Genomic DNA, 19,633 nt, shown 5'->3' on the forward strand with positions numbered 1-19,633 from the left:
GCTCGAATACGTCGCAACACGAGATGATATATGAATATGATGAGAAGTCCGACTGAGTCATGATATGCAATTGCTGCTCATTCTAGCTCATCGTTCCGGCACCGTAAGTGACCATGCTGTCTTTCCTCAATCCATTGCCATCGTTACCCCCATACACTGGCCCAGAGAAAGTTGGGACTGCAGAATATGAAATACCCTTTTCTTCATTAGGCTTGAGCCCGACTCCAAAAGAACTGCTAGCATCGACAGTCAAATTTCGAGTGTTCTACCCGACCAGAAATGTCGCCGATATTGCTTGTGGTGTGCCATGGCTTCCAGAGCCTCAAACAGCGCATCTCGATGGATATCTTCGTCTGGCTCGTCTGGGCCCGTGGTTGTCAAAGATACTTCTCTCAGTCCCGTTGTATCTGCGATCGACAATGATGCCAGCATATAAGAATGCGGCATTGCACCACGAGGATAGTCCACTGCCGGTGTTGATATTCTCGCACGGCTTGGTAGGCTGTTTGAACAGCCATAGTGCTCTTCTCGGCGACCTTGCTTCTCGCGGGGTGATTTGCGTCGCTGTCGATCATCGTGACGGAAGTGGTGCTTTATCACTGGCACGCAATGAAGGCTCAAAGGCAGCCATTGATCAACCGGCGGAGATGACCTCCATTTACTACAAGAACATATCGCTGAAAATCAGACCAGGAGTCTGGGATGCGCGCGATACGCAATTTCAGATTCGCCTTTTCGAACTTTCGGCAACGTATAAAGCGTTGGAAATTCTAAACAGAGGAGAGGTTTTGACGAATCTAGCTGGCGCCCCGGGAATACCAAATGTCATTCCGACTTCATCATTAAATCTCAAACCAGGCGAGGTCATCTGGGCCGGCCACTCTTTTGGGGGTGCGACTCTCATTCAGTTCATCAAAACCATTTACTATGAGGGTGGAGCACAAGTCGCAAAGCAAGACAGCGGAATTACTCCATCAGACCAGTCGCTACTACTGCACCCTGCATCCGCCAGCCTTGTTGAACAGATCAAAACGACATCTCCCGTGATTCTGCTTGATCCATGGTTTATGCCTCTTCGATCACCGAGGACGAAGGCACTGCACTGGAAACCTCTTCCCTGCCACGATACAACCGCAGACCAAGCATATGGACAGTCGCCCACGACCATCGCCGTGCTCTCATCCGAATGTGCATGGCACTGGCCACAAGTCCACTCACACATGCCTCAAATTCTGGCTCCCAACCCACAAACCGTCAAGACAGAGACGGAAGCGGAGACGATTGAACTGTTCAAGGACTTGGTGACGCCGCGACACTTTATGGACGAATCCAAGCGAAAGAATGGAAAATCGAGAGTGACAGAGAAACATGTTGGGGATCGCGAGCCATCTCCTGCAGGAGCGTTTGTATTGCACGACACGACACACGTCACATTGTCGGATTTTGGACTGCTGTTTCCGTGGATCACATGGTGGTTTACGGGCCAGAAGGAGCCAGAGTTGGCGAATTGGAATGTTGTGCGTTCTGTTTTGAAAGTAGCGGGTTTGGAGGACAGGGCTGGTGATAATGGTGGTTACGGAAGTCAGCTGCAGGCTGACGCACAGCTGGAGCGGATATATTATTGAGGTGTATGTGGCAAGGAGTTTAGAAGAAGCACTTTATTGAGGATTACGATCTCTTGTAGCTAAATAATACCCCTGTCGTATTTTGAGGCTCTGTTCGTATTCCTGCGAGATGAACAGCCCAGAGGATGATTGGGGAATCTGGCGAGGCTGCAACCTCGGCAATCTGGCTTCCGTTGAAATAATTTAAGAACCACCCCGAATTTGTCGTCTTAGCCGGAATTTGGTGATCACCTTCACAGCCATTTCCTGCGATTCAATTGATTCGTTCTTTCAAGTCACTGGTGCATACCTGCTCTTTAGTCTTCCCGATTATATCCATCTACATATCCAGTCTTTCCACCCGACTATGACCTGAGCACCAAACCGTTGAACTTCCCCCTCAACACAACCCCCACCAGCAACCATGCCCGTCACCGAAATCATCCTCCTGCGGCACGGCCACCGACTAGCATGGACACTAGACCCGACGACAGGGAAATACACATCCTCACACCCGTTCCCGACACGACTCCCCGCCGACCCACCGCTGGCATCGCACGGCGTGCAGCAGGCAGTCGAGACAGGCGAATACTTCGGATCCACGTCCGGCTCGGGCTCACTGGCCGAGCTCGTCAAGCAAGACCGGCTGCGCATCTACTCCAGCCTGTTCTACCGGTGTCTGGAGACGCTGCGGCCGACGGTCGAGAAGCTGCGGGAGATCCAGCTGACGGATTCGATCTCACGGGTGCAGAAACACAGTCCGCTCCTGGTGCGCGGGGAGAGGGGCATTGGCGAATGGTTCGGGAAAGCCTGGTTCGTGCAACCTGCGCCTGCGGACCCGGCGAGATTGAAGAAGGACTTCTTCCCCTGGGTCGACGCGGCGTATCGCTCCAAGGTCGTGCCGTCGGATCATGGTGAGCGGATCGAGGCACTGCATGATCGGCTGGCGTTGGCGCTTGCGACCGTCGTCCAGGATGTGGATCGTGAGTATGTTGAGGCGGGCAGGGGGAGTGAACATGTCACGCTACTGTTGTGTGGCCATGCCGCGCAGATTATCGCTAGTGGGCGTGCGCTTACGGGTTTGATGCCGGAGGATCACGACGAGGAGGATTTCAAGTGCTTTACCTGTGGGGTCAGTCGGTTTGTGAGGAGGACAGTTCCTGTGGCGAGCGATCAGGAGGCAACTGTGGAGAAGTCACAGTATTTCTGCGAGGACTGGCGCAATGGATCTGGCGTGGCGGGCGGTTGGGACTGTGTCGCGAATAGTGATTGTGGACATTTGAGCCAGGGTGAAGAGCGAGGTTGGCATTTCCACGGTGATGAGAGCTTTGATTCCTATGAGAGTGCACAGGGTCTTGGTTTGAAGGAGGCGGTTGGTGAGGTGCCGAGTCATAAATTATAGAAGGCTCGGGGTGGAGTGGGTTTGGGGATTATGAAATCTCGTTACGAACACGGCAATGAGCGACTTTGACGATTCAGAGTGGAAGAGGAATGCATGAAGCTACGAATGCTGGCTGGCTGTTTCTTATTCAAGATCTGGGGCAGCAAAGATGAAATGATAGACTAGACCTTGCATGGAGATTAGACATGCTACTACGTTGATAGATCCGATCATCATGGAAGCGACGGCAAGACGTTATACTCGCTTTTCTTTCTTAAACTTCGGTGATGGACTTGATGAATATATATCTACCTACCTAAGGTATATAGAAATCGACAAGGTAGATGGCCAGTTGATTGAACCCGGAAGAACTTGATGTAGATTGGCGTCTAAAATTGCCGCTGCCGCTCCCGTCATATTTTGCCGACCCGAAGCCGACACCGTCACCAGTCTCCACAAACCCACCAATTCCGCTTCACTACACCATCAACGCCTCCACCACCACCACCTCCTCCTCATCCTCCCACCCGTTCATTCTTTTATCCTCCCAGCTTCCAAGGCGGCCGCCCTGCCTCTTCAACTGCAAGCTGCAGTCACAAGCTTACCACCTTTTCGTCACCCTCTTCTCACCATCGAGAAATGCCATCCAGCACCACTGTTCTCCTATTCTAGTGCTATGCTATGGCGAGCTGGGTGAGCTTCACCAGCAGCCATGTCTCGTGGCAACAGAGCCCTCAGCTGCTCTTCCGAGCCTTATGTTTATTATGGTACACCGAATATGTCCCGACACTCTTGATTCTATACTGACCATCTCTCCCCAGACCTCCTCTCGACTTTCATCAGACAGACTCGTCCACAGACACAAACCCGGTTGCGGGATTTCCCCACTCCCCATCATCAGCGTCGCCAGTTCCACGATTATTTTGTCACTCATCTGCCTTCTTCCTCACTACACCCAGACTCTCGCTCTTTGACAGGTCTAGCCCACAAGTTTCCTAGAAAGGACTCGACTCCTCACACTCCAGATGGTCGAGCAGCCCCCGCAGCTCACCCCTCCATCAACCGAGACACGACGGTTGTTCGCATTCCCCTGAGAAGTGCCAAACACCACTACGGTGCATTTGTCTCTCGGGGGAGTCGACCTTACAATGAAGATTCTCATCAGGCTGGTGTAATCGAGCTTCCGGCGTTTTCCAAAAAGCCCCCTCGTTCTGTCACCACAAATCTCCAGGCCAGCAAAGAAGGAACCTCGGCAGACAATATTAGCGGAGATCCTCAGGTCTTTTACTTTGGCGTTTTCGATGGCCACGGAGGAGCTGAGTGCAGTGATTTTTTGCGAGAACGATTGCACCAATACATAGAACAGTCGGCCGTCTCTTTCGAATTACAGTCCAGTCTACAGAAGAATGGCAAGAAAAACAGAGACAACGAGGTTGCCAGGGGTGCCATAGAGGATGCTGCGGCTGTGCAGAAAGGCAAAGCCGCTCTAGAATCGGTAGACATCACCAGCATGGATGGCCCTCCACAGAAGGGCAAGGGCAAAGAGGGAGATGGTTCCAAGGATGTCCCTCCTCACCCCGGTGACCCTCCCGTCATCCAAAACGCAAATATTGAGAACGTCAAAACTCTAGAGAAGCAGTTGGTCAGGAACTGGAAAGAGTTGGTTGGTGGCTACTTTCGTCGGTTCAAGCCACCGTATTTCTCCATCTACAATGGCAATCAGACCTCGGATAATACTTCGAACGGTCAAGACCTTGCTACAGGTGCTTCGATCGAAGAGGTCATGACCTATGCATTTCTCAAGGCTGACTACGATTTCGTGTCAGCCCAGGCAGCCAAGAATTCGGAAAACGAAGACAACACACGGGCCGAACGACCATTGAATGATGGCGACATTCTGGACAAACCTACTCGGGTTGCCGAACACATCGGGGGAACCAACCGATTCAAGGGTGGAAGCACGTGTAGTATCGCGGTATTGTCGACTCCATCACCCACACCATTTTGGAATCCCGCCACTACCTCATCCATGTTGGTTGCCCACGTGGGAGATACCAGGATTCTTCTCTGCTCTACCATCAACGGCCAGGCGGTACCGTTGACAACCAACCACCATCCATCATCTCCAGTCGAAAGCAATCGCTTGCGTAGGTACGCGGCGACGTTTGTGACCGACTCATTTGGAGAGGAACGGGTGTTGGGTTTGGCAAATACCCGGGCATTTGGGGATATTGCTTCCAAGCGGATTGGTGTTAGTGCTGAACCTGAGATTCGACGGGTAGAGATCGGAGCTGCCGAATACTCCTTCATGGTATTGATATCAGACGGGGTTTCCGGTACGCTTGACGATCAGGAAGTGGTGGACATTGTGAAAGAGGCCAAAACACCGGAAATTGCTGCCCGGGATGTGGTCAACTTTGCCACCGAAGTGACGACTGAAGGAGACAATGCTACCTGTCTGGTGGTACGAATGGGTGGGTGGGAAAGACGGCAGGAGGGAGGTTATGGAAGCCTTGCGACCAAAGAGAGTCGTGATTATAAACGCCAGAGTGCGTCAGACCCTCGAAGTCGGCGACAGTGAAAAGGACTTGATTGACTGCGGCAATGTGCTTGGATGTCTTGTATATATTTATTTAGCATCGAAATAGGGCAACAAGTCCTCCTATGTGCTTCAAAAGACAATAATCGATCTGAACTCTTTTCGGCATATCTTGGATGGTTTCTCCGAAGATGATCCGCCTCTCCGTGATCCGGATATGCAGCATGAATAATGTTGGTGTTTACAGAACGGGGTAAAGCAATCTGATCAGATAATCAAGGAACATACTTGAGCAACTTGAACGACCTCTCTCAATGCCATCTTGATGATTGTCGCATGACCAAAATTTGACAGACGTTCGATTGCATTCGGATTAACCAGACCACGTATCTCGAGCGCTTCAAAGTTCCAAGAAACAAGTGCAACTGCTTTATCTCCCATCACCTCCTTATCAGGCTTGCTTTCCAGCACCCATCCAACTCCAGGCCTCACCATTCCACTGCCCTAGCATTTTCAACTCCAGAATTTGACCTGCCCTTGCTTACACGCCATCCATTGTTGAAGAACACAACACTTCAGAGCAACGTCCACTCCCGGTCCATCACTTCTCCAAGATCTCTTAAAGACTACCCTCTGCGGCATTCCCGGAAAGCGCGAGCATGGCCGCACGGCCCAAGTCCAATGGCCATGTCCTCCCCAATGGGAATGCAAAGTTGAATCAAGTGGTGGAAAAGATCGAGGAAGACATTTATCAAGAGGAGAACATCTTTCTATTTCTCCCAAACATCATCGGTGAGTCAAGGAGGATCCCTCCGGTGGCCGCAAAAGTCACTGCGAGACGGTTGTGAAATTGCGACAACGAACTAACTCCCCTCTGCAGGATATGCCCGAGTCGTCCTCGCAATTGCTTCCCTCTACTATATGCCTCTGCATCCCCGGACCTGTTCCGGCTTGTACAGTGTATCCTGCCTCCTCGATGCTGCGGACGGAATTGCGGCTCGAAGATACAATCAGTCAACCACATTCGGTGCCGTACTGGATATGGTGACCGACCGCTGCACCACATCCTGTCTGTTGGTGTTTCTGGCTTCCGCCTTCCCTCGCTGGAGTATTATCTTTCAGGGATTGATCAGTCTCGATCTCGCCAGTCACTACATCCACATGTACGCCACATTGACCATGGGATCATCGGGCCAGAGCCACAAGAAAGTCGACTCGAGCAGGAGTTGGATCCTCCATCTTTACTACACAAATCGGGTAGGACTTCCCTTTCTCCAAAGACGAGACCATCCTCTATTTTCCCATCAAAACTAACACAACGCAGACCGTCCTATTCCTCTTCTGCCTCCTAAACGAAACATTCTTCATCGCACTATACCTCCTCTCTTTCTCCTCCCCACTTCTCTCACCCTCCCTCCTCGCCATCAATGACCCCAGCGGCTTCCAGTCCACACAGCCCGGCTCACCCGCTCACCCCAAGCCCAGCACCCTCTTCGCAAACCCGTGGAGCGCAGGCGCCTTGGAGATGGCACGCGCTAACAAAATGGACAGCACGGTGCCTTGGATCATCGCAGGCGTCAGCGCGCCCGTCATGGCGGGGAAACAGGTCATCAATGTCATTCAGCTCATCAAGGCAAGTAAGTGGCTTGGTGAGGGTGATGTGGCGGCGAGGAAAAAGGCATTTATTGCCGCGGGGAAGAAACGGGCATGAGGTCTTGACGATTGTAAGCCCTTGAGATTATGGAGATGAAATGAAAAAGGAGAGGGGGACCATCATACTGCGATTTTGCCATTGGAAGTACAGATTGATATCTACCATCTCTGGGATCTGGCGCCCGGGCGTCCGGGCGATTGTGCACATATGGGCGACCAAGACATCAATGTTGCAACCCTGCAACACCGCGAAACCTTAACGGCCTCCAAAAACTACAACGGTTACCCTTCTCGATCTCTTCCTCATGAATCCTACTTGTTTCCACAATCTACACGAACAGGATCATCTTCCCCCATCCGCAGCAGGCGTTCCGATGGCAGACGAATTGGTATGGTACGGAAGCAGACTGAATATCTGATCGCGACTGGAAAGAAGGCTGGGCCTTCACACATCACATCACACCACACCACACCGCATCTACGAATGTACGCCTTAAGTCATCCTCATTGCCACATCAATGCTCCAGGCAAACCACCATGCAAAAGGTCACTTGAAGTCCCCAAAGATGATTCAATGGAGACCAGCCTTTACACGCATATCTCCACATGCCTCTCGAACGAACGGAGGAAATACCACCTATTAATTAATGCCCTATGTGTTTATTTCCACACTTTGTTTATGTACCACCTAAATACCTAGCCTAATATCCTCCTTATTGAAACTCGGCGTTGTGCAATATAGACTGGGGAACTTCACACTTCGGGGGAGTTTGTTTGATTGTTACTTATTCGGCTAAGGTCGTATATCTGTATGTTTGTATTTATGTACGCCCCCCGGGTCTGCCGAATGGATCTGGTGTATCATCACTACATGACTTAGTTTTCCAACATAACACGCTGACGACCATCTTCTTTATCTTACCAAACCATCCCTTCTGCACAGCGGGACGCCGTAGCGTAAGAGAAGTCGGTTGGATGATAACTTCTCCCTGGGGCCAATGGAGATAGATGTCTTTCCGGCGGACTTTGTTCTGTCTGTAAGCGTTGATAGGACAAGCACTGTGTGCATTCTGGCCTGGTTTCATCATAGCAAAAACGGAGGAATAGCGAGATACTTGTTGAAATGGACAGGTTGTTCCTCACTTGCCATGGAGAATGGATCTGGGGTTTGGGTACCGCCCGTTCCATCGAAGGAGTCAATTCACTCTACTCAATTCCATTGTCTTCCGTATTCTGCAGCGTGGAGTAGGGAGCCTTAGGGAGCCTCAGCCTCGTGTGATGATGTTGCGCTTCCACATGCACTGTTTCTCTCGACGGGTTCTTGCATCAATGAGTTTTTCTCCATGGCTCACCGTCGGTAGGTCTCCATTGTGTTGGTCAATCAAAAGATATTGTACTTGGATGTGTGAATGAATAATGCGATTGCTTTGAGCTATATGTGGTAGTCTCGTTCCATTCGCGTTTGTTGCTACCATTCATTACCTGTCTTGAATCGAATTGCGCGATACAGTCTTTGTGAGTGAAGCGCAGTGATACTCTCGGCGTCGTGCCCTGCAATGTACATTAGGAAGATAGATCCATTGAGCGCTCACGACGTAGGTCAACATAGCGCCCCTTTTGAAGTCACAAGTATTGAAGCTTGATAACAAGATACACATCCTCAACATCCAAGAATGGCAGGCAAACATCACCGTGGTCGTAGCACCACCACCAAGGAAGCGACGGCGGCGAAATCCTCTATCAATGAAGTACCAATCTTCGATCCGGTCTGGTTTTCTGGTGACCCAGACATGGAAATCGACACCAGGGAAGCCATCGAGCCACCACGGAAAATGGGCTCCTACCCTCCTTACCTGCAAGCTCGGCTCGGAAAATCCAAGATCATGGGGCTGGTGAAAGGCTCGATCTGCCAACGCATCATGCGACTCTACACCCAGGAGGATTTGGATATGGTCGAGATCTCCAAAGCACTCGGGACGTCCAAGGTGGACGGCGGACTTCAAGCTGCAGATGTTGAATCAATCATCCTGGCATGCGAAGCATTTGGTCTCGGCAGCGAATCACCATTGGAGGCCGAGTACTGGGAGAATACCTCGATCGAGGGCTGGTGGGAGCGGAGTTATTGTGAGGAGCTGTCGAGGAACGAGCCGATTGGACCCGAAGTGGCCGGATATGATTGTGAGCAGGGCTGGTGGGCTAACAAGTCGGACGCAAAGAATAGGGATTGGGATTGGTTCGCGGAAACTCCAGAAATTGGACCTGGGAAAAGGCCTGAGCCACGTTGATGGATCTGGGGCAGTGGGAGTTAGTGCATTGGAAAAGGGATGGGAAGAGTAATGGAAAGAAGAGCGGCCGAAGTCAGCTTTGGAGATGTTCATCTTCGAACATGATGTTGGTGTCATCGTTCGTTATAGTTGATTGGACCTTCTTAGGATCAGTAGGAATGTGTTCTTCTCGAGGACACGCAATGCAATCCCAAGGAGTTTTCAATGTTGCTCAAAGACTGATCTCGTGGTCAGCAATGCCAATAAACTTCCACGAATCCAACTAGTCAGATTGATTTAAACAGATCAAAATGTCAGACTAGAAGCATAAACTGATAGGGCAACGACGGATGGAAAAGTGATACGTCGTCGCCTCCCATCCTTGGCCCTGGATGTAGCTAGCCGATGAGATGCCAGGGTGGTCAGAAAGAGATGGATAGAGTTAAGCGTGAATGGCTCGAACACAGCATTGGTACTCATGGTGGACTTCTTGGGTGGTTCATCTGCATTTGTATACATGTTCCTAGGTATGTACTGCTGGAAGATGATCGAACTCTCTCGAGAAGTAGTTAATAATGGCAGATATCGAGTATTAAATAGTCTCAGGCTTGTCTTGGTTGAACGGAACTCCGTTGTATTTAGTCGCAAGGAGATGTTCCACGTCGGACTAGTCGGTGGTGGGTGCCGAGTGCTGACAATCGTCACTTTAACGGGCCCAAGGAATCTTCTTTCATCCATCGGACATGCAATCCAATCACTTGCATACCACGGCATGCATCATCTGCATCATCTGCATCATCTGCATCGTCTGCCACCAACGGCGTAATCCCCCTGCCTCTTCAACCCACCTTCAGGACGATGGTCTCTTCCATGCTACTGGTTTGTCCGAGCCCTCATTCGGTACGGGGGCATGGATGGATACCTACGGATACTGACTTGTAGCTTTTGCGAAAGCTAAACAAGAGCCCAAGCCTGAGCCTGAGCCTGGACCGAAACTTGAACTGGCACATCAGAATCATGCGCTTGTTAAATATCTTGTTTCCCCATCTATCATTGCAGTCCCCATGATCATGCGCCTTCTCACTATTCTTGATGCGTCGGTTCGCTCCTTCTCCATTGCATCCAGTACATAGTAGTTCGATCCCGCATCGAACTTATGTATAAACCGTTTCTTCCTCACCATGTTCCCATCCGAACCTCCACGTAGGCAGGACTTTCATCACCCCTCCAAGTCGCCTGCCATGCCCCTCCATGATCCTCTGCATCCTTCTGTCATTGACAAGCTCGATCCGGCTTTCGTGAGCCTCTATAATCAGTATATCGCAAATGGCCCCCAATGGCCAACCGATATCAATCTGGTTCGTCAAAACTATTCGGCCCTTTACTCGTATGCAACCGCACCCGCCACCGGTGTTGGCGGTATCGGAGAAACAGATGTTCCTGGTTGGGCTAAGTACCCAGGTGATATAAATGTTCGTGTCTATGTACCACCTGGAGAAGAGCCTGGAGAACGCAAGATATGGCCGGTTCATTTCAACTTCCATGGTGGGGGTAGGTCTTTTTTGACAGTCGCAAAGCCTTCAAGAATGAAGACCTGACTATGCATAGGTTGGGCTGTAGGCGATCTCGAGACAGATGCTCATCTGTGCCATCACATTTGCGCCTCAGTTCCTTGTTGTGTTATCGACATCGAGTACCGGTTGATTCCCGAGTATCCGTTTCCTGTCGGAATCATGGATGGACTGGCAGCCGTGGCGCATATCCTAGGAGACCACCATAGGTTCTCCATTGATCCAGAAAATGTCACTTTTGGGGGTGAATCTTCTGGCGCTACAATCGCACTGATCCTGAATCATCTCTTCCGAGATGGCGGATATGGCGATCAAATAAAAGGTGTGATAGTTGGAACCCCAACCATCAGTGATGTTCGAAAATATGCCACACCCGATATGAGCCCTTGGCCAAGTATGCGAGAGGCCGAATATGCTCCTCTTCTACATTGGGCAAAATTGAAATGGTTTGACACGTTCAAATGGCAATCTCTTTCAAGCCAGGATCCTGGCATCAGTACTAAAGAACAACAACGTGATATTTCCTGGTTTGCTGACGCCATGAATGCACCGGACTTCAAAAATCTTGCCTCTCTAACTTATATTGCGACCGCCGAAGTGGACCCTTTGCGAGATGAAGCTGAAGCATATGCGAAAAAGGTCGAAGATGCCGGAAACAAGGTCATTCAGAGGAGGTTCAAAGGTGTTCCACATCATTTTATGCACATGGATCAAATTCTTCCACAAGGCCGCGAATATGTTCAGGATGTCATCACCTACGTTCGGCAGTGTCTTTATCCACCTCAACCGGCTGCAGTTGCAACTCCACCCGAAACATAGGACATCGTCGGCCTTGGTCAAAGAATCATCTCCATCACAGTACGACGAACATCAGTCGGTAGAAGCAGGCAACGGGTCTTTGGCTGAACCAACCATGATGCAACGCATTCACCCTAAATGCCAACACCGCACTATCGCGCACTATAATCAAATATCGGATAGCCCCTAAGCTGGGTGAGCGATTTACTGAGCGATATCAAAGGTGACAAAGCTGTGGCACCAAGCACCCAGGGATATCGTTTCTTTTCTGTGTGATTGCCAGTAAAAGGCTGGCAGTTCCCAAGGGCTTTTGCCACTGATTATTGTCGTTATGAGCTTCTCTCCTCCAGCGAGAGCAAAGAGAGAAATTTACTTGGAAGGACGCCAGTTACAAACCACATCCTACCGGCCCATGAGTAAATAGTATCTACTGTAGAGAAGCATACTCCCGTCTTCTCTTCAACGATCCAGCCGTCCTGATAACGCCGTCCTGATAAGCCTTACACGGAGGAAGATTGAGCAGGACACGCACAACGATGAGGATGAGATACATGATTACCTGTGTCTCTTGGCAATCTTTTGTGCATCCAAAAGACACGCATTCTACATCGATTCTGGAATCCGACAATTCTTCCACATGGGGTCAGGTCACTGTCCATGATCACAGAGTGCACGGCTTGCTGCTGGGATCCAGCAGTCAAACCCTAATCAAATGACTTGCACTCGATTCAGTCATCTCTCCACGCGAATAATATTCAGTCATTGTATGAAATAATGAAAAAGTGTTGTTTCTGAGTGTTCCTATGCCATTAATCTTTCTCGTGGCCCCTTCGTGCCCTTTCACGGGCCTACTGAGAAATATCCGGCTCAACCTCGGATGAATTCCCCACACTCAACGCGTCCATGAACTTCACGACGCGTCTTCTCGCAATCCGTGTCAAACCACTTTAACGATTGTACCCTTTGCCATTTCGCATCCACCACAAAATTTCTGAGTGCACCAGACTTCAACACTCGTGATGCCTGACAGACCGCCATTCCCTGCACGGCAGGCACAACCTCCCGGTCTCACCTATCTCCAATACTCCCCTGACGGAAAGAGACTACTCGTTGCAGGATGTGGGAATTATGCCCGGTCCTTCAAGACTGGTGACAATGGCGACCCTGACATGCTCACCGATGTTCACGACGACACTTATGCTTTGGCCGCAGGTAACGACTTCGCTATTCTCGGGTGCGAAGACGGTACCGTATGCGAATATGAGGTCCCCTCAGGAGATATGAAGAAGATGCTGGTTCGAAGCACTCTGCCGATCAGAAGCATTGCACTTTCACCGGATGAAAAATTCATTGCGGTTTCTAGCGAGTATGGAGTTTCCCGTGTCATTAAAAGCCGATCTAGACAGTCAGTCACTAACGAGTAACAGTGAGCTCGAAATCAAAGTCGTCAATCGAGATGACATGGAACAAATCACATTTCTCAGAGAACACCCCAAACCCATAAAACATTTAACATACGACCCCTCGGGGAAATATCTGGCCGCGTCAGGCACTGACGGAATCATCTACATCTACCTCATGAACACAGCCGAGCCAAAACTCTTCAAAACCATTGATGGTGTCATCCAAAGGCTCGAGACTGCACAAGAGGCTTCTTCAAAATGTGTATGGCATCCAGACGGAAGAGCATTTGCTTGCGCCACTGGAACCCGGGAAATCAAAGTCATCTCCGTGGAAGACGGCGCACATCAACGAGTGTTTGCAGGAGAACATAATGACAACATCACTTCACTAGCTTGGTCCCCCAACGGTGCACTCTTGGCCAGTTCGAGTGCGGATGATCAGCTTGTCGTGTGGGAGACGAAGACTCAAAAGATGTTGAAGAAATTCAACTACGAAAAGATTCTAGATATCGCCTGGCAGAGCAAGGGAGAGAACATCTTCAACTGGACAACCTCGAATGGCGAGGCTTTCATCATACCCAACTTTCTCAAAGATGACACCCATATCGCATTGCTCAAGGGCCCGAAGGTCAAAGCACCCTTCTTTCATGACCCCTTGGACGATAAATCAGCAGGCGTCAACGGACGAGCCCCACTGGTCAATGGGCAAGGGAGAGCTCGAGCTGGAACGCCAGATAGTCTGGATCAACTCCTTGGGCCTGATGATGAGAACGAATACGACTGGATTGAGGACGATGATGGAGCAGGCTACATCAATGAAAATGGCAAGCGGACTGGTGAACATCTAGGACAGCCGAATGGTCATTTCGGCAAACGAAATCGAGCCGAGATATGGCAGCCACGTATCCACGAGCCGTTCCAACCCGGAGCCACGCCATGGAGAGGAAACAGAAAATACCTCTGCCTGAATTTGATTGGTTTTGTCTGGACTGTTGATCAAGACACTCACAACACGGTCACGGTGGAGTTTTATGACCGGGAAATGCACCGAGACTTTCATTTCACGGACCCATTTCTCTATGACCGAGCATGTCTCAATGAGACAGGAGCGCTCTTCTCAGCCCCCGCTAAAGACGACCAGCCCGCTGTGATTTTCTATCGACCACACGAAACATGGACCACTCGATCCGACTCGCGGATAAGTCTACCAGATGGTGAAGAGGCGATATGCATTGCTCTAAGCAGCAAATATATCGTGGCTGTCACGAATCAGAATTACGTCCGTGTATGGACACTACATGGCACCCCCGTGCGGCTTTGGCGTATGAAGGGCTCTCCCGCAGTGACGTGCGCGGCATGGGAGGATTTCGTGATGACAGTTGGGAATGGAGCCGTGGGAGCCGATGGGTGCACGCAATTGACCTACTGTATCGACAATGTGCGACTAGACGAAACTCATCAGAATCAAGATATCCTCGCTCTGGGCACCCTACCCGAGGACTCGGATCTGGATGAGGTGTCATTGAAATCTGTCTTCTGGAGTGACGTCGGCGATCCATGCATCTACGACAGCAACGGTGTGCTCCTCACGCTATTACACTGGCGCCGCCAAGGACACGCAAAATGGGTTCCGCTCCTCGACACACGGCAGCTGGACCGACTCAAGGACGGCAAAAAAGAAGAAACATACTGGCCCGTAGCTGTCGCAGGCGAGAGATTCCACTGCATCATCCTCAAAGGCGGAGATAAAACACCTTACTTCCCACGCCCACTCCTCACAGAATTCGACTTCCACCTCCCTGTCTCCCGCCCCATCGACAAACCAAAGAACGGCGACGGCGACGAAGAAGACGACGATACCGCCACCGAGACCGTCGCTGCCGGCACGATCCGCCTAGAGGAAGAATACGTCCGCACATCGCTGCTGCTGGATCTCCTCGACGACCAGATCCAGAGTCAGGGCTCTCAGGCCGGCCACGAATCCAAGACTCAGCTGATACGACGTGAAGTCCAGGCTGACAAGATTCTTATCCAGTTGTTGGCTATGGTGTGTCGCGAAGGCGAGGATACGGGCATGAAGGCACTAGAGATCGTGCGGCTGTTCCGCGATCGTGGTGGCAAGTCTCTCGATGCAGCCGCGAGGGTGGCGGAGCGCTGGGGCAGGACTGTCCTCGGTGATAAGATTCGTGAATATGCGGAGAGGAGGATCATGGGGCTGGATGAGATGATGGATGATGAGTGAGGTACATCTTGGTCTTTGGAGAGACGTCGCGTTGCACAGTCTCTCTCAGTCCTTACTTCATGAACAAGTATTTACGAACGGACAAAGTCTATGGTGCGTCAGGGTGATCGGTTGGGTATGGACGATCCTGCTCGGTATGGCGTTACAGGCTCCATGGACCCATGCGTGGTCAGATAAAACGGTAATTCAACGACAGAATGAAATCTCCATTTCTCCCCATTCCTTCATTCTTGCCCCCTTATGCAATTTGATCTTCCTTCTCACCATGCTCGCCAAGCACATGCTCAACACATAGGGACAGCGTCCACCGGACCACAGTCTCTTCCTGCTACTGTTATACCTTCTACCAATTCCAGCACCGAAGAAGAATAGATAGTCGAGAGGGTCCAGAGACTTGACCGAGAGCCTGGGCGGGTATTTAGCCATTCTTCGGTGGCGGTGAGAAGCCGGAGTGCCTCGGAGTGAACACTGCGTAGAACGTAAGTAGATGGTTAAAAGTCCTCCAGGTATCCATATGTGTTTATATGCTTGCAGAACTCCTTGGAAACCTAACGGAGACGAGGATTTGATGGAGCATCATTGAAGTTGAGAGCGGCAACGCACCTATTAGCCATCGTTCTCAACAGCTATCCTGTCGAGTAGAGTTGTGATTAACAGGCACCCCACATAGATACGTGAGCCGATAGAGCACAAAGCTATTCAGAGCTTGTCGATCCATTGCGGGGCGCAGCTCTTGGTGGTCACAATCAAGCTGAACCCACGGTACATGCCGTCGCTGGTAAGGTGATCCTGAATCATGGCCGTGATTGCTGTAACGGTCTTGCCTAGACCCTGCTCATCACCGAGAATACCACCCTTGAAGCGAGACTTAAGCAGATAATGAAGCTTGGCGACTCCAGAGCGAGCGTCGCAAGTCCTTCAACTGAGTCAAACATTGTTCAGGCTCTTGAATCGGTCTAGCGTCAAGAGTCCAACCTGTTTCGACTAGTTAGCCTTGCCGATGATCAAAATCTACCTTGGTAGAGTCGAGAGCTCGTGGACTCGTCGGATGCCTCTTGTCGTTGTTGGCGGCGTGATCTGGACTGATAACAAGTGTCGGTGTAGTACTCCCCCTCCTCTGGAGAGCCAGGGCCTGTTGTCGTCCATGTGTATTGTATTAGTCTCAATGGCTAGTAGTAACTGCGTGATTTATAGGTTCATTGATTGCTGATTAACTATGGAGGGACGGGTGCCAGAAGTTGTAATAATGGGCATCAGGAGCGAATCACTGTCATGTTGCAACGTCCTTGAGTCGAGACTTGGTAGATCAAGTTGATGTAAAATCGGTCAGGAACACCTTGAAGTGGACGTGCTTTGGCCTGCTCAAGGCCATACACAACACACAGGTTTCCTGATAGCTTGCTGATATCCTCCAACGAAGTCATCAATTGTATACTCTGTTGAGAAATAACATGCGAACACGTAAGAGGGAGGTGTGGGTAGAAGGTTGCTCCTGGAAGTCCATCTCAATCGTTTTAATGTTCTCTGACTTCATACTTACTGCAGATATGGCTCAGCATAGAGAATAGGTAGTGGTGTGCTGTGTGCGTAAGACCTCTACTGCTAGACCTGGAGCGAGCAGCAGACGAGGTGAAGAATCACGAAAACAAGTAAGAAAGACATCAGTTCAACATCATCTTCGTGGATCGTGATCATCATCATTCATTATATAAAGCTCCTTGATTTCCCCTTCTGCCAACTGATCAATCAGTCGAGCTCATTCAACCAATTCCTTCTCTCGGTCATTATCGACCGCCACAAAACCCGGCACTCTGCGTCCAGCTGCTCTACAAGGTCCCGATTCTCTTCAATCCTCACCCTCCGTTCCGCCCTGTCAATGCTGGCGATCACCTGTACTCGCCACTTCATCCCCTTCTTGATCTCATGCTGGCACCACCTGATCTCACGGTTCAGTCGCTTGGCTTCCTTTCGCAGCGTGGTGTTGCTCTTGAGGTGTGCGCCATGGTAGGATTGTAAGGATGCCAGTTTGTCGGTCCTCTGCTGACACTTGTTAAAGAGTTCGCGCAGGCACACCTCTGTCTCTACAAGGCTTTCTTGCCTTGATGCCAGTTCTGATAGGAGGCGCGTGAGAGGAGCATACCAGGCTGGTGATGGTGGTGACGGCGTTGGTGGAGGTGTTGGTAGCTGGTGACGCCTCGGTGCCAACTTGACACGCTTTACTTGATGTATGACTTCTTGTTCTCGACGGGCGACACTGACAGATTCCTCGCCGATGGCACTGGACTTCCTTTTGCGACCATTGGCTGCTCCTGGTTCAATTGTGCTGGTGTGCTGTTGCTTTTTGGTGAGGACTGGTGGTGAAGGGAGAGAGGAGGAGCAGGATCCCATTGCTTCTGTACTTTGAGGGGGTTTGAGGAGAAGTGGGTATAGAGTCTTGTGTATTCCTGACTGCCTCGATCTGATTTCAAGGTGACGCTGTGTTATAAGCGAAGAAAACGAGCCGGATTGAGTAGAAGACTGTGGTTCAATCTGTGGGCAAAGAGATCAAGATGAACGTGGGTTGCAAGATTGTGCTTGTGTCAAAAATGCAAAGGGAAAGATAGATATATATTTCGGTTCGAAAGGAGGTTGGGCAATGAGCAGAAGATTGCAAGTCACTGTTATTCAAACAACAATAGCTTTGCACGAATTGAAGTGAAGATTTCATGTCAGAGGCAGCGACTCTCTGAATATGAGCAGATGGTTCATCTTCACTACCCATACCACAGCACGTGTGCTAGAGAGAGGCATGGCGGCCTCCCGGATCATATCCTGCTAGTATGTGACATTGTAGCTTTTCTATTATGCGACTCATAAAGTGATGATCTCAATCGAGCATGTCCAATTCGTTGATATCCTCACCAAGAAATACATCAGAACCAGCCTTGATCAAGATAATCTCCACGGACAAGGCAATGCTGCGACGGATATATCCCTTTGCCCAATCTCTCTCCAGCCGAACTTTTCGAAGCCTGGCCATACGCTTCCACAATGCTTTTCGAAACCATGCCTTTCTTCGACGGATTTGACCAGACGCAAATCTGCGAAGGCATGCTTGTGTCTTGACTTGGATGTCGTGACGGTTGCAAGTCTGGCAGCGTGTGATGGCATGCGAGAATTTTGGTTTGCATTTTCGCATTGTTGAGTTGCTGGCTGGATGTCTGGGTTTGGCATGCGTTGAGTTTAGCTTGATCAGCTGGAGTGCATGGACCTTTTTCACCCGCAGCCTTGCAGCCTTCACGAAGCGTGGTAAAGGATCGCAGTGGCCTATCTTAGTCATCGTCATCTCGAATGGAATGATAAGAAGAGATTTGAAGCGCTCGATTCTGGGCTGGATGGGGTAAATAAAACTTTTGGTGTGAACTGCCAGTTGCACACTTGAGAGTTGACCTAGTTTGCTGAGCAGGCGACCTCGGATGCAAGCAGGACCAATGGCCGAGGGCTTGGATTGGGTGTTAATGTTAGGTTCACTTTTCGAGGAGAAGTGTAAAGGAGGACGAGCCTAACGTGCGATGAGTCGGTTGTTGAAAGGAAGGAGTTTCACTTCACCACACAGAGAGATGCATGCAAGTGAGGCGAAAGTGAGGAAGTTAATGGGATAGAATCTTTGTCTTGAGCTCGTGTTGCTTGAAGTATAATGAATCTTAGACACCATCATATATTTGAGACAGACAGATAGTTGTTTTATCAGCCAGTTCACATGAAATGCATTCGAAGAATGGTTCTGATCGTTAGGAAAGCACGATCCGACGCCCACAACAGATGGTGTGAAGGAAGGGACCAAGCAAATCTTGAGGCAAGCTTGGCCCAATGGTTGACAACATTCCCCCATGAAATTTGTTCCTACTACTGGGAACACATGAGTATAGCTGATCCCCTTCCAAAGTCCGCGGAAAACCATAACTTCAGACCATACTCAGGATCATCAGCAAATGTGCTTAGGGTCACCAAACCAGGTCATGGCCATGGGAAGTAGTGGAATATCCTTGTTGCGTTGAATAGCGAAGCTTCCGGAAGCTGTCTGGGCGGTCAAGGAGATGGGAGAAATTGGGATCCTGCCGCTTGTCATCCGCTTTCCACATCAAAAGCTTTCTTGGACAAGTCTGATGATACCACTCAGGGTATTCCTCCAGGATCTC

At 50.3% G+C, this 19,633-nt stretch overlaps 8 protein-coding genes across 8 annotated transcripts; 7 read left to right on the plus strand and 1 right to left on the minus strand.

Moving 5' to 3' along the window:
• Positions 1–113: 113 nt before the first annotated feature.
• Positions 114–1,625, plus strand: LTR84_004176 (uncharacterized protein; the record flags this gene model as incomplete). Its single annotated transcript, XM_064847754.1, has 1 exon — positions 114–1,625. One exon carries the CDS (start codon positions 114–116, stop codon positions 1,623–1,625), a length of 1,512 nt encoding a protein of 503 aa, XP_064704866.1.
• Positions 1,626–2,028: 403 nt separating this feature from the next.
• LTR84_004177 (uncharacterized protein) lies at positions 2,029–3,006 on the plus strand (the record flags this gene model as incomplete). Its single annotated transcript, XM_064847755.1, has 1 exon — positions 2,029–3,006. One exon carries the CDS (start codon positions 2,029–2,031, stop codon positions 3,004–3,006), a length of 978 nt encoding a protein of 325 aa, XP_064704867.1.
• Positions 3,007–3,697: 691 nt separating this feature from the next.
• Positions 3,698–5,566, plus strand: LTR84_004178 (uncharacterized protein; the record flags this gene model as incomplete). The annotated part of the gene is made up of 2 exons (XM_064847756.1): positions 3,698–3,752; positions 3,807–5,566. The coding sequence occupies 2 exons, from the start codon at positions 3,698–3,700 to the stop codon at positions 5,564–5,566; spliced, it is 1,815 nt and encodes a 604-aa protein (XP_064704868.1).
• A 617-nt stretch (positions 5,567–6,183) lies between these two features.
• On the plus strand, positions 6,184–7,235 carry LTR84_004179 (uncharacterized protein; the record flags this gene model as incomplete). Its single annotated transcript, XM_064847757.1, has 3 exons — positions 6,184–6,316; positions 6,405–6,781; positions 6,849–7,235. 3 exons carry the CDS (start codon positions 6,184–6,186, stop codon positions 7,233–7,235), a joined length of 897 nt encoding a protein of 298 aa, XP_064704869.1.
• A 1,615-nt stretch (positions 7,236–8,850) lies between these two features.
• On the plus strand, positions 8,851–9,462 carry LTR84_004180 (uncharacterized protein; the record flags this gene model as incomplete). Its single annotated transcript, XM_064847758.1, has 1 exon — positions 8,851–9,462. One exon carries the CDS (start codon positions 8,851–8,853, stop codon positions 9,460–9,462), a length of 612 nt encoding a protein of 203 aa, XP_064704870.1.
• A 1,160-nt stretch (positions 9,463–10,622) lies between these two features.
• Positions 10,623–11,831, plus strand: LTR84_004181 (uncharacterized protein; the record flags this gene model as incomplete). Its single annotated transcript, XM_064847759.1, has 2 exons — positions 10,623–10,992; positions 11,050–11,831. The coding sequence occupies 2 exons, from the start codon at positions 10,623–10,625 to the stop codon at positions 11,829–11,831; spliced, it is 1,152 nt and encodes a 383-aa protein (XP_064704871.1).
• A 998-nt stretch (positions 11,832–12,829) lies between these two features.
• LTR84_004182 (uncharacterized protein) lies at positions 12,830–15,455 on the plus strand (the record flags this gene model as incomplete). The annotated part of the gene is made up of 2 exons (XM_064847760.1): positions 12,830–13,176; positions 13,238–15,455. The coding sequence occupies 2 exons, from the start codon at positions 12,830–12,832 to the stop codon at positions 15,453–15,455; spliced, it is 2,565 nt and encodes an 854-aa protein (XP_064704872.1).
• Positions 15,456–17,201: 1,746 nt separating this feature from the next.
• LTR84_004183 (uncharacterized protein) lies at positions 17,202–17,843 on the minus strand (the record flags this gene model as incomplete). The annotated part of the gene is made up of 1 exon (XM_064847761.1): positions 17,202–17,843. The coding sequence occupies one exon, from the start codon at positions 17,841–17,843 to the stop codon at positions 17,202–17,204; it is 642 nt and encodes a 213-aa protein (XP_064704873.1).
• Between the last annotated feature and the right edge of the window lie 1,790 nt (positions 17,844–19,633).

The sequence above is a fragment of the Exophiala bonariae genome (assembly GCF_035927105.1).
Source record: "Exophiala bonariae strain CCFEE 5792 chromosome Unknown scaffold_18, whole genome shotgun sequence".
Lineage (NCBI taxonomy): Eukaryota > Fungi > Ascomycota > Eurotiomycetes > Chaetothyriales > Herpotrichiellaceae > Exophiala > Exophiala bonariae.